This window comes from Mycteria americana, chromosome 7, assembly GCF_035582795.1.
Source record: "Mycteria americana isolate JAX WOST 10 ecotype Jacksonville Zoo and Gardens chromosome 7, USCA_MyAme_1.0, whole genome shotgun sequence".
Classification (NCBI taxonomy): Eukaryota; Metazoa; Chordata; class Aves; order Ciconiiformes; family Ciconiidae; genus Mycteria; species Mycteria americana.
In genome coordinates, this window is record NC_134371.1 from 2,552,936 (window position 1) to 2,572,500 (window position 19,565).

General features: G+C 38.2%; 1 protein-coding gene across 3 annotated transcripts in view; it reads left to right on the forward strand.

The window, feature by feature from the left end:
- RSRC1 (arginine and serine rich coiled-coil 1) overlaps nt 1-19,565 on the forward strand; it is a 178,549-nt gene that overhangs the window by 63,636 nt on the left and 95,348 nt on the right. For all 3 annotated transcript variants that reach the window (XM_075506788.1, XM_075506789.1, XM_075506790.1), the window contains one exon: nt 14,848-14,884. In XM_075506788.1, the coding sequence (XP_075362903.1) occupies nt 14,848-14,884 (37 nt within the window). The remainder of the gene's footprint in view (nt 1-14,847; nt 14,885-19,565) is intronic.

Genomic DNA, 19,565 nt, shown 5'->3' on the forward strand with positions numbered 1-19,565 from the left:
ATTTTTTTTTTTTTTCAGCAATGTCAATATGCTATTTCTGTAGATCAGTCCATCAGTCTGTGCGGTCATTCTGTATTCTGAATTTGTTATATTCTTTTTTTCTTAAGACTGACTTTAATCTCTTTCAGAGCACAGATACTCCAATGTTCTCTACCATGGTCTTTTAATAGTAATTAGCAAAGTATTCATGTTACTCTATTTAACATCAGTAAGACTGTCTGGAATACATTTCTTAAAAAGAGTGAAATAAGGCAAATATGAACAGTATTGCAATAAAATAGAGAAAAATCCTTAGTTCTGGTAGCGTCATAGAGAGGCAAAATTTTCTGTTAGCGAAGGGCTTGCTCGCTCTAGTGTCTGCTCCTCCTTTGAAAGAATATAAAAGCTTGATTCATGCACAAGGACGACTAACTGTGGGGTGGTTGAGGCTACCATCCTGAACTGTCTGCCTTACTGTGCTGTAAAAATTAACATTTTCCTGTAAACCAGCACCACTTTTGGCTTGTCTTAGAGCAGCGGTCTGTAAGGGTTCAGGAAGTCCTTCATGAGCAGCCAGGTAGGCGAGTGCTGGAGGGGATGTGTGCTCAGATAAACTCATTGCCATTGCAGAGTTGGTTGTCTTGTGTTGATACAAAGTCTGTCGAGGGAGGTCTGCGTAGGTTCAGCATGGCTCCTGTCCTAAATGATGTTAACCGAGGTGAACTGAAATGGGTACAGCTAAAAATATAGGGATTAAGGTACCTTTTATGGACTAATAGGCATCTAGCTCCAACTTATTTCCCCAGAGAAGACCAAAGAACAGTGCTGCTGAGAACTTGAAGTAGGCTTTGTGATGTGTGGCTACATTTTGTTAGTTAGGTTTGTAACTTGAGGTGGTTGTTGGGTATTTGCTGGGTTTTTTGCAGATTAGAAATTCTTTCCACTAGAAAAGCTTGCTCAGTCATCAGCCTGATAATCCACATTTCCAGGTCTTTCTGTATGGTCTGCAAGTCCTCTAGAAATTGCTGCTGTTGAAGGATCTGGCCGCTTATTTGTTCAGAAGTTGTTTTTGTAGAATGTTTCACTTTACTTCTAATATTTGCAGGTACAATAGGAAGTGCTGGTTTTAATCTTCAAGCTCTGAATTGCTTAAGATTCAAGTTTCCTTGGAGCGTGCCATGTTTATGGTACTTAATTTTTTCAGGAATCTCTTGGCTTCGTATTAGAGAAATAACCTTTGAGGGAAATCTTGGCTGTAGAACGAGACATGTTTTATATTTTTGTCTTTTCTTCTAAATTTGGTCCACTTGGTGGTAAAGCGGTAGTGTGCAATACTAATTATTTTAATTTCATTGAAGGAATGCCAAAATACAAAATGCCTAGCAAGATTTCTGGTCTAGACTTTGGCTGGCCACTTCTCGGCAGTTAGCTCCGTCTTGCGAAGCCAGTACTGCTCTCTGTTTTCACCGGAGGCTTTCTCTGTGAAGTGCTGGGAATGATAAATGCCAAATGAAATAGATGATGTTAGTCTTTCATGGTAGTAAAAGGTTAAAAGTATATTAATGAAAGCAAGCATTTTGGAGAGTAAAATGAATAAGACCAATGTGATGTGGTAAGAACAGTAGACTTAACAATTAAAGAACATACGAAGCCTGAAGGAAGTTTTGGTGCAACTCAACCAGTATGAAGTGTTTGGGCAGCATTACTCGATGGTTTTATTTAGGATGTAAAATTTTCTACAAAAAATATAAGTTGTGATTTACTGGAACTTGCAGATCTCTTCTTGTTTACTTAACATAATGTTTTGGACATCAAATTCTAGACAGTATCGGTGTCTTCAACACGGGCGTAGCAATGTCCTGACCACATCTATTGCTTCTGAAGTTTCTCTCTGAGAAGTAGATGTGTAGTAAGCACAAGACGGAAAGCAATTTTAGCATTGATTAATGTTCTCACATAATAACAGACTTGTAAATTATATAGTCAGAGGCCATTACAAATGCTGGAGAAAGAAATAACAAATAAGCAAGACACAGACCTATTAGTGTTAGTTGTCTAGTGCTGCTGTTGAATTAGCGGAGAGTTAATTGCTCTTGGAATCGAGAGAACTATTAGCCTTGTCAGATCATTTAAGGAAATTAGCCTGTTCTCTACGATCTCGGTGTAGCTGAATTAGGTACAAATCCACTGTGACTAGGTCCAAGTGTGACAGATTTTTTTTTTTTTTTGACAACTCTGAAGGTCTTTATTCTTGAATACTGAAATATTATCACCAAGGTACACTTCAAGTTCTGATCCTTGCTATTACATGTATTTAAAAGTGCTTTTCCAGTCTTTGGTGATTTGTTAGCGTACAGGTACCCAGCATTGGTTTGGACTGAATGCTGTAAAAACAAAGGTGCTGAAGTGGGAACTGCTGCAAATGGGACTACTTTTGTGATGTCTATCAGTCTCCTCTTCCTCCACATCATCTTCTTCATAAGCTTCAGTTAGCTGGGTTTGGTTTGGTTTGGTTTTTTCTATCCTTTCCATTAATTTCAAAGCACTTTCAGGTTATTTTTGGCACTGTCTCTCAGGCTTGGTTTTGGTCAGATATGTTTGAGATTTGCAATCAATTTTTATTTCTTTCTGTTTTGATGATATATTATTTCTTTCCCTTATTTGTGGCCAAGGAACTAATTTCCTATCAAGCTTGAACAACTTAAGCTCTACCTTTTCAAATTTTATAAATTTGTCTTGCAACACAGCCCAACATGGAAGTTGTTAGCAGAAGATACAACATTCTTCCTTACTGAAAGTCAGACTTTAAAGAAACCTTTTTCATACTAAATATGTTTTCAAAATTCATCTGGGTTTTAACAAAACAGCCTTTTAGAAGAATTTGTGAGTCTTCTGCTCAAAATAAAAGGATCTTTGTGATGCTCTCTGTAACTTATCAGCCTCAAAATATTGAAAAACAGGTACAAAACGCTCAAGTCACGGAGGGTAGGATGCATTTGAATGCTGAGGAGATACTGCGGAGGATGCAAATCGTCCCATTCAAAAATAGTTATGTTTATTTGAACTGACAATGTACCATAGTGATGGTAAATCCTCCAGGCTTATTCTTAATGTGTCTGTGGAGGTTTGTTCATGTTCTCCATGTAACAACAGGGGCTTCTCCCTCCTGTCAGACTTAGCTTGGAGAATCTTCTGAGCTTCTCCTACCTCTCAGCCTATGCTCAGGCTGCTTGGAATGGCTGTCTTACAGAAAGCAAGAGACTTTCAAAGGCTTTCGTTAGGGCTACATTGAGTTGTAACAGAAACAAACTGCTTAATTGTGAAATACAGCCTGAAACTCAAGTCTCTTATGACCAGAAATGCTACAAGCTGTGTTAGCTGAAGTAGTTGAGGAGATAGAAGCTAAATGTTCTGAGATCAAGTAGATCCACTTTTTTCAGGAGAAGGAAAATTTTTTTCCTTGTATAGGAATGAAAACCTGTGCCTGTCTGACATTTAAGCATATTTAAAACGTTTAGAGTATATTCTGAGTGTGCCCCTACTTTCCTTAGGGAGATAAATTCAGGCCAGATGAAAGAACGTAGAGGAATTAAACTGAAGCGACAAAATCAAACTGCAGGGACGCACGGAGGAACAGTGAAAAAGCATTTACAAATTGGATTTTTATACCTCCCAACAGTGATGCCTAAAAAAGCACAAGGTTTCGGTGTGCTAAAATTGGATCAAATGCAGTCACAAGCGGTGGAATTTCACTGAAGTGGCACTTTGCGGGTCTCAGCTGAACTTGACCACGGTTGCCAAAGGGCTGCACATGTCTTCAGTGACAATGGAAATGTGAAACTACCTTTTCTTAGTCTTTGGCCTTAAAATGTGTGTGTCCTAGGACTGGTGGGTCATCCTGGGCTTTCATTGGAGCTGTGGAAATTAATCAGTTGTGACTGCTAGAAACAAATACCTACCTCTACTGAAGAGTTACCCTGCTGCTTATCTTTGCTTTTTATTCCGAATGTCGGCTTTACAGAACGGAGGGTGGTTTTGTGATGTGTGTTTTGGATGTGGTTTGGTTTTTGTTTTTTTGGGGTTGTTTGGTTTTGGTTTTGGTTTTTTTTTTTAATCCATTCTTTATTTTTAAGCAGTACCGGCATGGTACTGCTGCTGGCTAGAGAGGATGGAAACACATCCCAAATTTCTACCGCAGGCTCCTGGTTTTTTGGGACTGTATGAGTCTTACCGAAAGCCATGACCTGCTGTTTGAAATGCATCTGTTCACTTTCGATTAATTTGTGTTCCAAGTGCAACATCTTGTGCTCTGTCAAGGTCCTTCCGAAGTGTGTGAGCTTTTAATTCATTTTTAATTTGTATTCTTTCTTTTCGGGAAGCAGGGGCAGTAGGGCAGCAAAATGACTACGTTCTAATGCTACATAAATACAAGCATATAATTTTGGGTTTTGTTATGGTATTCTTTTAATTATAAGACCAACTCTCTGTTGAGAACCTCTGAAGAAACTTGTGAAGTGCAAAGAACAAAACCAAAGCCTGCAAGTCTGCTGGTAACTTCTGGTGTTTAGATTTCTCATAAAAGAAACTCCTACTATAAAGGATCATTTGCACGAGGGGCGTATGGCAAAAGTTGACTGATTTGTAGTGATGGATTATAAAGACAATCAAAAATCTTCTTTGTAAGGTATGCAAATAGCATAGGAAGTGACTGGCAAGATGGGTCCCTGAGTTTGCGAAAAAAATTATTTTTTATTTATTTTTTTAATTTAAAAAAATTATATATATCTACAGATATATTTGTAGAGATATATATATCTATGAATATATATATCTCTACAGATGGGTATTGACAGCGTGCTTGGTGGCATTGATTATGGCTAACAGACCTGAAGCTGGAGAAGCTTAACTCAGTTAAGATATTAAATATAGATATTAGCTTTGTTCTGTGGACTGAGATCTATGGGGGTTTAAAGAAAGAAAGAAAAAAAAAAAAAGGGAAGTTTTAGTGATTTGTTTCTAAAGGTAGTATAGAAGATTTAAATTGTCACTGCAGAATATTCAATAATGTATTGTACAGATACGCATTCTAACCTTAACATGCAGGGAGTATCTCATAATAGGAATTTGGAGCAATGAGCGAAAGCATGAAGGTTTTTTCTCGCAGAGATTAGTAGAAAGTTGTGTGCCAGCAAATAAGTTTTAAATACTTAACTTCATAAACTTCTATAATATTTTATCCTTTTGGGAAGAATGCATAGCACAGAATCTTAAAAAAAAATTACAAATAATTAATACAGAAAAATTCTAGATTAACTTGTTTCATAGGTAGACTGCCTTTAATTAGTAACTTTATTTTTATTGAACATGTAATGAGGAACTGGTTTTTGTTTCCCTAAGCACAATTTTCATGAGCACTTACTATTTTTTTTGTACAGTTCACAATGAATTTAGACAAAAGACGGATCCATTCAAATGCAGTGTCATTTCAGTGTGTATGAGCTGTGTATTCTTGAAGTATTTACAAAACATTATTACAGAACTTGTTTAATGTGCACAGATAGTTTTAAAAAAACCAAACGGGCCTGAGGTTTCCTTGTGTGCCTCTTTTTTTTTTTCTTTTTTTTTTTTTTTATCAACAGACTGAGGGCCTGAAGGAATAGAGGAAGTGAATGGACACCAATGTATCCAAATATCTCATTTTGCCTAAAAGCAAGTGCCGGCAGATAAATGCCCATAAAGGGATTTCTTTCTTAAGCCCCATGGATTTTTTTTTGCAACTTTTTGTGTGAGTTAGAAATGAAAACCATTCATCTAGTGCCCCAAAGAACGGCCTTATTGAATGGAATAACAGTGTAATGTACCATTGAAGGCAGGATTGAAAGTGATTATCTTGTTAACTCTTGACAGTTACCGCCAGCTTGAAATAGAACTGGCAGGCTTGATTTGCAAATGAATTAGAGCTTTTTCATTTTGTGCCAGGATCATCTTTTTATATTCTGATATGACAGATGCTATGTTCCATGCTTTTGTTTCTCTTCAGTTTTATACTTGCAAATAAAAAAACAAAAGATTATGATAGTAATTTTATTTGCATCTTTTCTCTAGGAGTTTATTCTTTGTCTAGAAGTTTTTAATCTTATATTTTTCAAAAATTTGTTTAAGAATAGTATTGTTCCTGCAGAATAAAATTTCATTAGGTTAAGTACAGTAGTAATTGGGTGAATGAGGAGGATTTAGAAGCTTTCAGAGAATGGAAAATTGATTGTACTCAAATTGTTTTAGTGCTTAGAACATTTAAATTTTCTCACTGACTTACCCTTCGATTTAATATTCTTCCATACTGAGAGTTGAGTGCAGCTGCGGAAAATCTAACATTTTAAATATTTATCCTAACAGTATGCTAATAGAAATACATGTGTAATTAGTTTCAGACTTAATGCTGATAAACTGTGTTTATATTCTGCAGTCATCCAAACACAGATGGTAAGGTGTTAGGTATGATAATTATTGTGCACTCTTTATATGTTCCTCATTAACCTGTAACACTCTTGACTAGTCTGGAGAGTTTTTACTGTAGTTATGCTTACCAACATTAAAACTTGCTCTGCTTTGTTTTAATATTCAGTGCAGCGTTCTGTGCATTTACACTGCTGGGCTTTTTGCTACTTTTGTAATCTATTTTGTACTTTGAGGCTAATTAGCAACACTTCCTACTACCACTAATGTCCATTACAGAAATGTTTTCATACACTTTCACCTACAGGATGTGTTTTAATTGAATATCTACTAAATCATATTACAGAAAAGGTAAAACAGGCCAAAGTTGTCTAATTTATTTAAGACTACCAAATAATCTGGTTAACGGAGACAGTGACATTCCGAAGCCTGAAGCTTAATTGCTTGTGTTTGCTGGGAATGCAAGCGTTGATTAACAAGGTTTTACTCTTTGTGAAGGGAACGCCGTGCACAGAACAGGAGGACAAAAACCCAACCAACCAAACAAAACCCAGGGAAAAAAAAAACACAAAAAAACCACTTCACATGTCAAAACTCCAAGGACTTGCATGTTACGCGGTCCTTTGAATTGCCAGGTTTATCCAAGGAATGGCTTGAACTGGCAACCAGGATAAAGCAATCTGCTTTGATAATTTATGGGATTTTCATATCTGACCTGAAGTCTTGGTAAAGCAGAATTGGGAGCTTTTTGGGGTAGTTATTTTGGCTCTCATTTATCTGTGAAATACTTGAAGACAAAAAGGATTTTTTTGTAGGGTCTGTTTGAAAATATTGATTCTATCGACACTGTATTTTGTGTCGTCCCCCCACTCCCTTTAGTTTCAGTATTTATTTCAGTTGCATGAAATCTTGAATTTTACCCTGTGAGCCAGGGTTATATATATTCCACCACCCACCCCTCCCTTGAATATTTGATAAGGTCTCTTGGGTACTGATTTTTCTTCTCTCTAAGATAACATATTATGGAAATTGTTTCACCTTGTGTCCTGTTTAAAGTCCCTGGTTTTAGCGTGATTCGGTTTAGCTTGCATTATATTCTACTGAGTTCTTCAGCAGTTCCAAGTTATTCCGTATGTGTCTGTGTGTGGGGGTGACTTCTGCTTTTCTTCCTGCTTTTGATAAGTGACCTTCATACAATCTTCTTGAATCTTTATTACATTTAAATTAGTAATTGGCCAAACTTCTTACCATTTTTTCCCCGAGTGAAATATTCTTTGGTTGACTGGAGCGAGGGAGCCACTGAGCACACCACCACCCACCAGCTTTGGAGTCTTTACGCTTCAGGATCAGTTCCAGACCGTTTGAATCTGATATTAAGTAAGAGCAAAACAACATTCCACGCTTTTTCAAGAATATAATGGGTGCGTTTTCTAGCAGTCAGAGTGAAGGATTCTCTAACCGATCCCTGTTTTTCACTATTTTCTTTCCCTATGATTTTCACTATTTTATTTCTTAGTCATTTTATTGGTTGCTTGGATCTTCCACTAATGGAAGAAAACGGGGGTTTTTAGATACAAGGAGCCACAACTCTTAGAGCCCTTGCAACTGTCAAGGGATTCTCTTTGAGGTACATGTAGTGCTGAGAATCTTTGTGTAACTTATGTAAGCAGTAGATTGCAAAGATTTTGATTTTCATTATTGGTAATATTGTTTGGGTATGTTATTTGGTTACTTTCAAAAAACGCAAGGTTTTTTTCCTTCATCTTTGCCTAAGAGAAGCAGGAGGAAATAGCTTGCTTTTATGGTTTTCTCCCCTTGCCTTTTGTATACTCCCTTTGATGTAACTTCCACTTACGGCTACAAAAAAAATATAGCCCTACTTTTCAGGTTTTTCTTTATAACCCAGGTGATGCTAAGTAGTAGTGTTGAAGAGTAACGCGGTTTTTGTTCTGTTTCTGTATGTTACGTAGTCTTTACCAGCAGTTCTGCCAGACCACCGGTGTGGTATTGGAGCAGCTTGTCATCGCAAGTCAGTAGGTCTGGATTCACCTGTTCACCCAGGAGAATCAGCACTGTCCTCTTAAAGTTGGTATCGAAGGAGAGGACAGGCACAGATTTTTATGTAATCTGCGTTGTGACTTTCAAAGCCTACTGAAATAAGTATCTACGGTCTGAAGTCAGATTTGGAAACACCAGCCTGTAATTTTACAGAAAACACAACAATACAGAACCTTGAAAATTTAGTGGAATGTGATGGGGTATCTGTTTCTAAAAACTGCATCCAGGATTCTCTAACTCTGAAGCTGAAATTCAAGCTAGCTCAGGGAAGAACTTCAAATATGTAGTGCCTCCTGAACAGCCACCGTGCAGATGTACTAATCGTGTGTGGGTATTCTAGTTGTTGCCAATTAGGGAGAGAATACTTTTTTCTGTACTAGGCTTTTATTTTTCTGGAATTGAACAAAGGTGTGATCTGGCCAGGACTGTTTTACTCTTGTGTCTGGCATGTTCTGTGAGCTTAAGATTAGTCAGTGAAGCTATTCCAGAATATAACATGGTTTACATGTTTGCGTAAATGCATCGCTAAACGGTGATAAGGTCACAAGGGCATTGTTCAGGCTCCCCATCCAGTTGTGATTAAACTGTGTGTGTATGAGTACACACCATGCCTTCTTCCAAAATGTGTGTGTGAGAGAGAAGTTAGAAAACAGTTAAAAACTTCAGTGGGAAGAAACTATTCCTTATTTTCCTCCTCCTCTAAAATTTGATACCTGGAATACCTTCAATCTCATTGTACAGCCTTTTGAGGCTGAGGAAAGTAAATCCAGCAAAGGTTGAATACATAAAATAAGTGAGGGAGCAGTTCTCTATCTTTGGATATCCCAGGGTAGAATTAAATAGGTTTCCACGTGATTACACACTAATTTTCTTCTTCCCAGGAATATACGGGGCCCAGCTCTAGTCCGGGAAATCATGAGATATTGGCCTTTAAACTCACCATTGGCAGAGACGATCTTGCCACAGGTTGGCAGAGTTTTAGGTGGGGGATTTCCACATTCTGAAAGAGAAAGGAAATTGTTCCTGGCTGTTGGTGGTGATGTTTGCTGGGATTTAGTCAGAAATTTGGAATATTAACAATGCTGCTAGATTGAGTAGTCAAGGTTAGTGTAATAAATTCCTTATCTGAATCTGATTTAGATTAGCTTGGTGTTTTTTGGTTTGGTTTTTTTTTTTTTTTTTACAGTGCCTACTGACAAGCTAAGCATCTCTTGGCAGATCAGCTTTGAGATGACTATGAGTATCAGAAGCAGAAAATGATGAGGCAAAGGCCTCATTGAATTTGAGATGCCAATCTGCTAAAATAAAGATGATACACAAAAAGAAAGGCCTAGAGATAGCGGATTACTCTACTTCTCCCATAGCTGCCACCTCCACTGTAGTTGCACTTAGTGAGACTGTTCCTGACTTTGGCCGTGTTGGGTCAGCGCAGGCTCCTCACTAACTGAAGGAGCTCAGGACGGGAGAGGCAGTGGCTATGGCGTTTATCACAGTAGCCTCACTCATCCTCTTCACCATACCCCTTGGTATAATTCCTAACTACTAAGGCATATTTGTTCTCATTTCTTTCTTCTCTCCCTTTATCTGCCTTCAACACAGAGCTTAGGGAGGTGGGAGAAGGGACTAGACCACCACTCGAGCTGGGTTTAGCATAATATGGTTATCCTGTTTTGTGTTGCTTGTATTGGCGAGCGTTTAATATATTGTCACCTGCTGAAGTTCATAAAGAAGCTCTGAAGGCTTCTGAAGAGATTCAGCTGTTTACTTTGAGGTTGTTTATCTAGAATACACGTGGGGATTGATAACATGCAAAGGAAAAACAGCGGATGCGGATGTGCGTGCTGCTGAGGGGGATGTGTAGGGAAGGCCATTAGATGACAGCAAGCAGTCGAAGCATGTTAACATGAGGATAAAGAACAGGAAAACATGAGGTTGTTCCAAGAACATCTTTCACTATGAGGCTCTTCATCCAAGAGGAATACTGGGACAAAAAAGGGATTAATTTAAAATGATACTTGACAGATTATTGAACGTATTATGTGATGTGCTTGTTGAATCATCCAAGAGATTTTTAAGAGAGAGCTCTATGAAAATTATCTGTAACCACTTGGGACAATGCTGCCTGATACAGCACTGACATGTTGGCATTCATGAAGAGTGGAGTTAAAAGGCCTTTATTTGAGAGTGTGGTGCAGCCTGACCCGAGATGCTGCGTATGACCTTGTTCTTTGCAGCTTGTAGTTACCGTTGTGGAACTGGAGGGGATTCTGCCCAAGGCCTTGCTAATGATGAGATGGTTTATTTATTCATTTGGCTTCTGAGGAGAAAAATCAGACATTGGGACTGTTTAGTGTGGAGTTCAGGCCATCAAGACGGTCAGGGGCTGGAGACGGGCAGGGGACCTGAGGGACTGGGGGTGGTTCAGCCTGGAGAAGAGATGGCTTCGAGGGCACCTGACAGCAGCCACCCGGAGTGGTGGGGAGGGAGGTCACCGAGGAGGGGGAGCCAGGCTCTTTGAAGTGGTAGGAGGAAAGATGCAACCAGCCCAGACTGCAAAAAGAGGCGTTTGGACTAGATAGAAGGAAAGATGCTCCCGGCGAGGACATTTAATCAGCAAAACAGGTCGCCCAGGGAGATTGTCCTTTCAAGACCAGGCTGGATAAAACTCTGAGCAGCCCGGTCTGGCCTCACAGCTGAGCCTGCCTTCAGCAGGCGGTGGGACTGCAGACCTCCAGAGGCCCTTCAACCTATATTATCCCATAATTATCCTATCATGTTCATAAATATAGGTAATCCATAGAATTATTCTGTGGCCTATGGATTCTAACCAAAAAACTATGGCAAAGAAAACTACGAACATAAGGGAGGTATTGAGAACGAGTTGATAACAACTTGAGAGGAACCGAAGAATGTGAACTGAAGCGGTTTGTTTTCATTTGGAATAACTTTTTTAAAATTGCAGGATACTTCCAGTTTGACGCTACTGGTCTGAATAGCAGCACGGATTAAACTCAGCTCTAATTGTTTGTCATGTTAAAGAGTATAACAGAGACCTGCTAACAAGCTCAATTGCTTATTTTGGTGATAAATAAAAATATCTCTGAGATTTCCTTGGTTTTAGATAGCCTCACCGTAATAAAATAAGTCACTGGCATTGTAGTGTGATGTTAAGACTGTAGCTTCTTGAGGGTGCCTTGCTGCGGAGTCCTGTGTCTATATGTATCCAGTAACATGTTTAGCTCTGTTGTAGAACTATTACTTGTTTTTGCACAATTCCTGCGTGAAACTGCTGTAAATGTATTAAAAAGTAAATTATTAGTGAAATCTTGTATTATTTTAGAATAGCTAAAGTTCAGCTGTTTTGAAGATATCGCACATTTCTCAGCTCCCTTGATTAATGGTTAGTTTTGTATGGGAACCTACTTTTATGAACATGAATATATGTCTAGGTTAAAATCAGGATTTTCAGCGAGTGCTAGTGAATATTTTTATTTTAGTTTAATTTACTGGCAAAGGAACTAGCACTAATAAGTTAACACTACCTCAATTAGTTACCTACACTATGGTTTTAAGTAATCCAAAAGCTGGCTACACTTGCTTAATTGAATTCCTGGCTTGTTGTTACAGGTCCCTCATGACCATGATTCAGACTTAGCTCAGCTGCAATTTTTTCCCCTGCCATTCCCAAAAGCTAACATTTGGATTAGCCTGACTATTATGCTTACCGGTTTTAATGTATGATTTTAAAATATATGCACGTCAACTAGTATTTTACAGCCCAATTTCTTGACTATATTGGGGAAATACAATTCCAGGGCTTCTCTGATGGAAAAAAGCAAAACTCAGGAATAAAACTGAACTTGGCCTAACAAACCAAAAAAATAGATGTGGTGCACTGGAGATGGTTTGAAAGGCAAATATAGATCTTGTTGGGAACTGCCTGGTGTCAAAGTTGAGTAAAACATCATTACCTGATAATGATATAAAATTAATATAACTTTCTTGTGGTGTTCCTTTATAGGAGTATTATAATAGTGGATTATAAATAGTGCGTATTATAATATGCACTAAACTGTTCTTGCCTTTTATTTGTAGTCTTTTATGGTATTAGTGATGAAGGTGGTCTGTAGACATCTAAGGTTATGTGTCAGACTGAGCTGCAGCAACAGGTCTGGTTTTGCATAACACAATATTTGAAATACAGTATTAATGGGAGTCGTCTTTGTATAATTATTGTTTAACTAGAAAGATAAAGTTATGCCACGGCTTCACTCGTCGTCATCGCTGATTGATGCACAGCAGCCTCCGGCTGGAAAGAGTTTTCATTGGAAGTGACAGGAGCCACAAGGTTTATTTAGGACAACCTCAACCTTGTCCTGGTTAGTTTGATAATGTTTGCCTTATGTATGTTCAACCACTGCATTTCCTGCGTTAGAGCCTTGTGTTACACCAATATTACTATCTGTGCTGCCTCAACTGCAAATTGGATGAACAGCCAGTGACACTTTTTCAATATTATTACATTAAACCAAGTGGATTTTGATTGATAACCTAATATTCAACTAATGCAAAACATCAATCATGGCAAGTATATTAATTATTTAATATTGCAGTCTAATTCAGAAATCGATGTGCTGCATGAGGGGAAGGGAAACTCACTGTTCCCAGCAGACTTAAGAGAGGGAATGATTAAAAAAAAAAACACAAAAACAAAACAAACAACCCACCCTGCTGTACTCTTGTGTGTTAGTTCGATACAAATCTTTATTCATTTGCCAATAATCTCTTCGCATTTTCCACTTCAGGACCTTTTTTATCAGTTTTGAGACCTCTAATTGAATTAAGTCTGCTTTCAGCACAGGGCAAAAGGAGTTGCACAAATATTGATGGAGTCATGGCAGGGACAGCACAGGAGACAGACCACTAACAGGGCAGGTTTTATACCGTTAGTTGTGAGCTCCCGCATCAGCTGCTTGGATCCTGCTTCCAAAGTGATTCAGTTCTTTAAGGCCATTTAGCACCTCAAAAATAGGTGTGGGAGATGATTTCTATTTAAATATTGTCTGGACTCGAATAATCAGTTCTCGGTTCAAAATGCAAAATCATGGTGTAAGGAAGGTGCGTCTTTTTCTCTTGCTTCATTCATGATATATTCAAATAGAACAAAAGTGCATAGCAGACTTCTTTGACAGCTTTATGAAATTATAACTAAAAGCTTTCTGCAAAAAGTCTAAAACAGAGTACAGCAAGGTTGTAAAATGTGTAATTCAACGTAGCCTTATTCAGTATCTAGTAAAATTTCATATATTTAGCCATTTTTGTGTGTAACTTCACATGATGCCTTACACAGCCCGTACTAAGTATTAAAGAGAACGGAAGCCTCCGTCTCACATGCTTTGCTGCCTTAGAGGAATATAGTTGGGGTTTTTGCACCTGTGGTTTGATATAGTTGAATAATTTGTTGAAAAATTAATATTATAAATATAAATACACACTACATTATATGGTTCGATCACTGATTACTTGAAACACTAGTGGGGCGGTTGCTCCTTGTTTGCCGTGGCTGCAGCCCACCTTCCTCAAAGGCACCGTTACCTTTTTGGAAGCAGGTAGAACCTGGAGCCAGTGAAAGCAGAAGCCAGCCTCCTTGTTCAGCGGCTTGGGATTTGGGGATTTTTCAAATTTGTTTTGCTTCGGTATTCTTTCAGGTTATCTTTTTTACATCGCAGGATGTGTTAAGGATTAATTTTCACTCTGATTTCTCCTTGCTTTTCAATGTTTTTTCTTTGGTAGTTCGGTCCCTTGTTTTGCAGCTGTCTTTATGCGATGTTACTTCTTATTTTTGTACCTGTACGTTGTATTTTTTTCAGCTGTTGGGAGTCAAATGCGAGGTTTCAGTATGGCTGCCACGACCTCGTTAGTTAATACAAGATTCATTCATTCCATCACCTTTGTAAACGGTCACAGAATTTTCTTATTGAAGTCGTGGCAAGGCAGAACCATGAGCCACTGAATGTGGATTTGGTAAATAGCATTATGCACTGTCTTGTTTTATTAATTCCAATATGAATAGTGGGATAACTATATTAAAAATGTTGTTTTTTAAATGAGTGTCCTGTTGCATTGCTACAGTTTATGGCAATTTCAGAGCAGGTAAAATTTGAGGTTTTAAATAATTCTGTAGTTATGCATTAGGATAATCGAGACATTTTAGGTATTGTAATGATTAAGGTATTAAAAGTAAAAATTTTATATACTCGAGAAATTACATGGCTTTGCCATTTCTGAGTTAAACATAAATCATTGTAGACAAGGGTTTAGCAACTATTTAGAACTTTTGTTCTTCTGTTACAGGGACTCTGGAAACATCAAAGCTGGATTAGAACATCTGGTAAGTTTTAATTTTCTCTTGAACATTTGCATCATCTTTGATATCTGCATTCCAAATGAACACTTTCGAATGAGCTTTGAATACCTTGAATTGAGAAAGTCAACCATTTCCCAGAGGGTCAGCTTACTGTTATTATGTGAAGGCACTTACATTTTCATTTATCTTACCATTTCAAGGGAATTTTAATTTTTTTTAAATTACTTTTTTTGATGTAGAGATGAAATAAAATGGACTACAATCCTTGGATTGATGATTGCCTTAATTATAAACAAAAATTGTTTGGTGTTGGATTTTTGGCATATCCTGATCTGAAAACAACAAACTTGTGATAAAAAAAAAAAAAAAACCAACAAACAAACCACCACACAATCAAATATTGCATGCATAAATATGGTATGTTTTAGTAATTTGAAGTCTTTGAAAGAAGTGCACAGCTTTGTTTTTTCTCTTGTCTTTGCTTTATGAATAATGTATTGACTTAAATTCCATTCAGTGCTGCAGTATAAAATAATAATTGAGATGCAAAATATTTTTGGTTTAAGTAAACATATTCAAACCACAAGTGATGGCAAGACATACTTAGCATTAAAACTAATCAGTTGATCAAAACTGGGAAAAATACAATATTGTCACAAGTCTGAAGCTCATTGAGCCTCGGATGTTAGTATCGGCAACCATCAGAACATTAAGTAGTTCATCTAAACAGATTATTAAATCCCATTAAATCAAAATATTCACTATTAATGGCGTGTATATCTCAGTACATCATGAGAAGCGTTTAAATTCATGTTTAATTTTGTCATATAATATCTAAGTATTATATACTGTCCTGTACTTCCATTAAAAGAAAATCTTATCACAATGTATTGCATGAGCATTTGAAAAAATTGCTTTTCTGTTGTTGCTTCCCATTTTGGGAATCACTTGGGAAATATGATTTGTAGGAGCTTGTGTACCAATATCTTCCTGGAGTAACAGCGGGATGAAAAGGATGTATATTCTGGCATAGTTGTCAACAGTTTCCCCTTTATAATGGTGGCATACTAAATGTTCCATTGCAACTAGTATTTGGAATCTGTAAATGGAATAAATAGCTGAGTGTTATGAATAGGTCGTAGAGCAGTTTGAAAATTAATCTTGTTTGCTAGTTTCATTGGTATCTTGCATGCGAGTTGAATCTCTTAAATAAATTTTTAAAATGTTTCATTCCTCTGCTGGTGTCAGGTAGTTGTAATCTGATGGGTTCAGAGGATTTTTCTAATGCATTATAAAGATGCTGCAGTCTTGACAGATGACCATGACTGGTGCTTTTTCTAAATTGGGAGTGCTGCAATAGCTGGAGCTGCGGGTCTGATTTATAATGTCACCTCAACCCAGCAGGTACGGAAGGAAGAGGCTCTTTGGGTTTTGAGTAGCCTGGGGCGGGGGGGTGGACCAGGAATGGTGTTTTCACTAACGTTCAGGGTTTCTGAGGGATTTGGGGGGAAAACGTGCTGGAAAGATTCTCTGCAGAGTAATGATGCCTTAAGTTCTTTACAGGGAACTCCCTGTATGGTTGAATAACATGTTGTCTTCATTAAACACATTAGCTGCTTTGTATTTCTGTGAAAGATCTGTCAAAAGCCCTCCAGGTTTGAGACTTTTTTTCCTTTTCCCTCTGATCTTAGAAAAATCTGTCCTGGGAACGGGTGCTCAAGGAAATTGACTGTTTCCCAGGACACCCATAGATGGGAGTATTCGTGCTGGAAACTGTTTTATATCTCAGCATTATGTCAGACAAATTCACAAAGACCTTTTGGACTCCAATAAACTATAGGGATATTCCTCAGAAGAATTAAGCTATGTGATTGCTCTGGTTCTACTACTTTCAATTATTGCATCTCCAAATACTTGTGAGGAAGTTTGCTTCCCCCCCCCCCCCCCCCCCATGAAAAGAGAAGAATCTTTATATTGATTGGGTAATCTGTTCTTTAATCCCTTTGTAAAAAAGGGTGGTTTACAATTTGTGATATAATCCTTGCAGGGCCTGTATGTTCCCATTAGGTTTATCCGTGTATGTATCCATTCACTTGATTGCAGCCTATTTTACTGCTTACCCTTGTTTAAGTAGCGCCTGCCATCCTGGTATCTAGCATCCAGCTACACACAGGAGTGAAATAAAGTAGTGTAACAACTGCTGTTCCAAAATTTGGTAAATATTTTACAAATCGTTACTTGGAAATACTTCCAATTTAAAGCCAGATGCTTTTATAAGCAAAAAGATTTTCTTTGTAGATTGGAGAACTTCCCAGCAGGTCCCTGTGCCTGGTTCTCAGAGTCCATCAGAGCTGGCCCTCCCGGAGGAGCTGGGCTGGTCGCTGCTGCTGGGACGAAGAGCCGTCCGGTGTGTCCGGCGGACGTGCAAGGGGGTCACAGCCGCGCTCCCTGCTGACCACCGATAGCTACATCTGCTCAGAAGCATATTTGATTTGTAGCTAGTTTAGAACGTTGCGGTTTCTTTTCTTAGCGTAGGGGAATCGGTCTTGTATTCCAAAAACGTTGGTGGCTACTTGCTGCGTTATATGTAGCTAATTCCTTTTCCGAGTAACAAATCTGAACAACCTGTAGAAACCTTGGAATAGATGATCATATGTCTGCAACTCTGAATAGGTCCTGTTTTCTATTAATAGCTCTACTAAAAAAGAACCATGGAGCCATACGTGTGGTTTACTCATTAGAGAGACCTTATTTGTGTCTTTTGCATAACGTTTCAAAGCAATAACCTGCGTGTCCTTGTGGTCAAGCAGCAGAGTCTGTCCGTTTTAGATGATGAAGAGCAACCTGTCATTAATAGCTTGTTTAGCCCATCAGCGGTTTGTAAGAATATAGTTATTGTCTGCCAAGAATGCAGGCGCTCCCCGTGTTGTGTGGTAATCAATAACCCCCGGCTGGCGCGGATGAAGCTCTTGCGAAGCTGACTGTCGCAGTGCTTGCGCGTCGCTCTGCCAAGGAAGCTGCTGGAGTTCACTCTTTACACTTTTGGTTGCATCGTCTGTCATAGGTAGTGTACATCAAGGTCACTAATTCATAACTAATGTTGGGTAACTCCATCTGGCAGCTCTTTGGGGATTTTTTACGAGATCTTTGGTAGAAAAATTTGCATAAATGGTCAACCAACCAGAAAAAAAAACCCAACAAAAACCCAAAACCCCAACCAAAAAAAGCCCCTCCTTTATCCAGAAAGTGTTAATACTTATTTACTAGGTATCACTTTTTTTTTTTTTTTTTTTTTTTTTTCTTGGAGCTCGATTTCAGTGGTCGACCTCTCACTGATTTTCCCTGGCTTAGTTTCAGGCTTCTGGTGATTACAGCTCAGTGGTCCTAGGATGGCTACCGGGCAGCAATGTCTAATAGAATTGTTGACTTTCTAATGAGCTATAAAACCAAGCAGCCAATTATTTGTGTTCACAAACAATTAATTAACACTCTTAATATGAACAATTACGTTTATCTTGGTATCCTGGCAAAATTCCATGCTGGTCAATTATATTCTGCAAGCTTGAATTCTCCCTTATTGAAGAAGTGTCAGGCTGATTGGGTGGTTGGGCTTTTTTCTTATTGAAATTGCATTTAATTGAAAACAAGATTTTTCATAATTTTTTATTTTTTAATTTTTTTTAAAAGGCATTTCTTTCTCACATGTCCTTTCCTAAAATGCTAATCATCAAAACCTGAAAAAAATTCCCTTAGGAAAACCACCATGGTGTTCTTGGGGAATTGTAATTTTCACGCCCCATCTCCCACTCTTAGCTTTTGACCAAATTGCCCTCCTGGGTGAGATGACTGATGAGGCACCTCTAGAGAGGACAGTTTTAGTCCAGGAGGTAGGAGGCAGCATTAGAGGAGAAGGGGACCGTGGCCGTGGGGTATGGCAATGGCAATTTAGCATGGAATTCACTTCTTCATAAGAAAAGAGGGTATTCTGGGAAGCCTGCCTACTCCGGCACAAGAATAGCCACATGGGCAGGGTGTGCACAGGTTGGGTAGTGGGTTGTCTGAACTTTGTAACTTTATTCGCTTCCCATTTAGACAATGGGATTGGTATATCCCTATGATGGGGCAAGAATCTCTAGCCTGGAGCCATCTACTTCAGTTGTGCAGAAAGTCTTCTAAAGATGGGAAATTGTCATGAAATACAACTGTAGAAGTAAAATTTTTTCTATCATCAGGTAGATAGACAGATTAGTGGAAGGGAAATGGTGCTGAAAGGTGCTAGGGGAATCATAAGCTTTGTAGATGTTAGTCTGTAGTTTGTGATGTCAGGAGAAAAGCTGATGCATTTATTTCCTTGCTAACTCCTGTCGTTCACATCTCTCTCGCATGTGCTGCATGTGCATAGAGTTAAGGCATTTTACATACAAGATGATTTGCTTATATGAACTCTTTTAATTGTCATGGGTTTGCTATTTGTTCGGGTATACATTAAACTTGAATCTTCAACTTGAATCTTCTCGATATTTTCCTTCATAAAAGGTAATAGATACGTAGGTGATTCCTTTTGGAGTGTTAAGTGTGAGAACACAGCCACTGCTCGTGTCTTCCTGGCATGGTTATAATAATAACTAACCTTTTGGGAGTTTTAAAAAAAAAAAAAATGTTAAGAATTTGTAGAAATAAGGAGGTTGGGGCCCTCTTCTAGAAG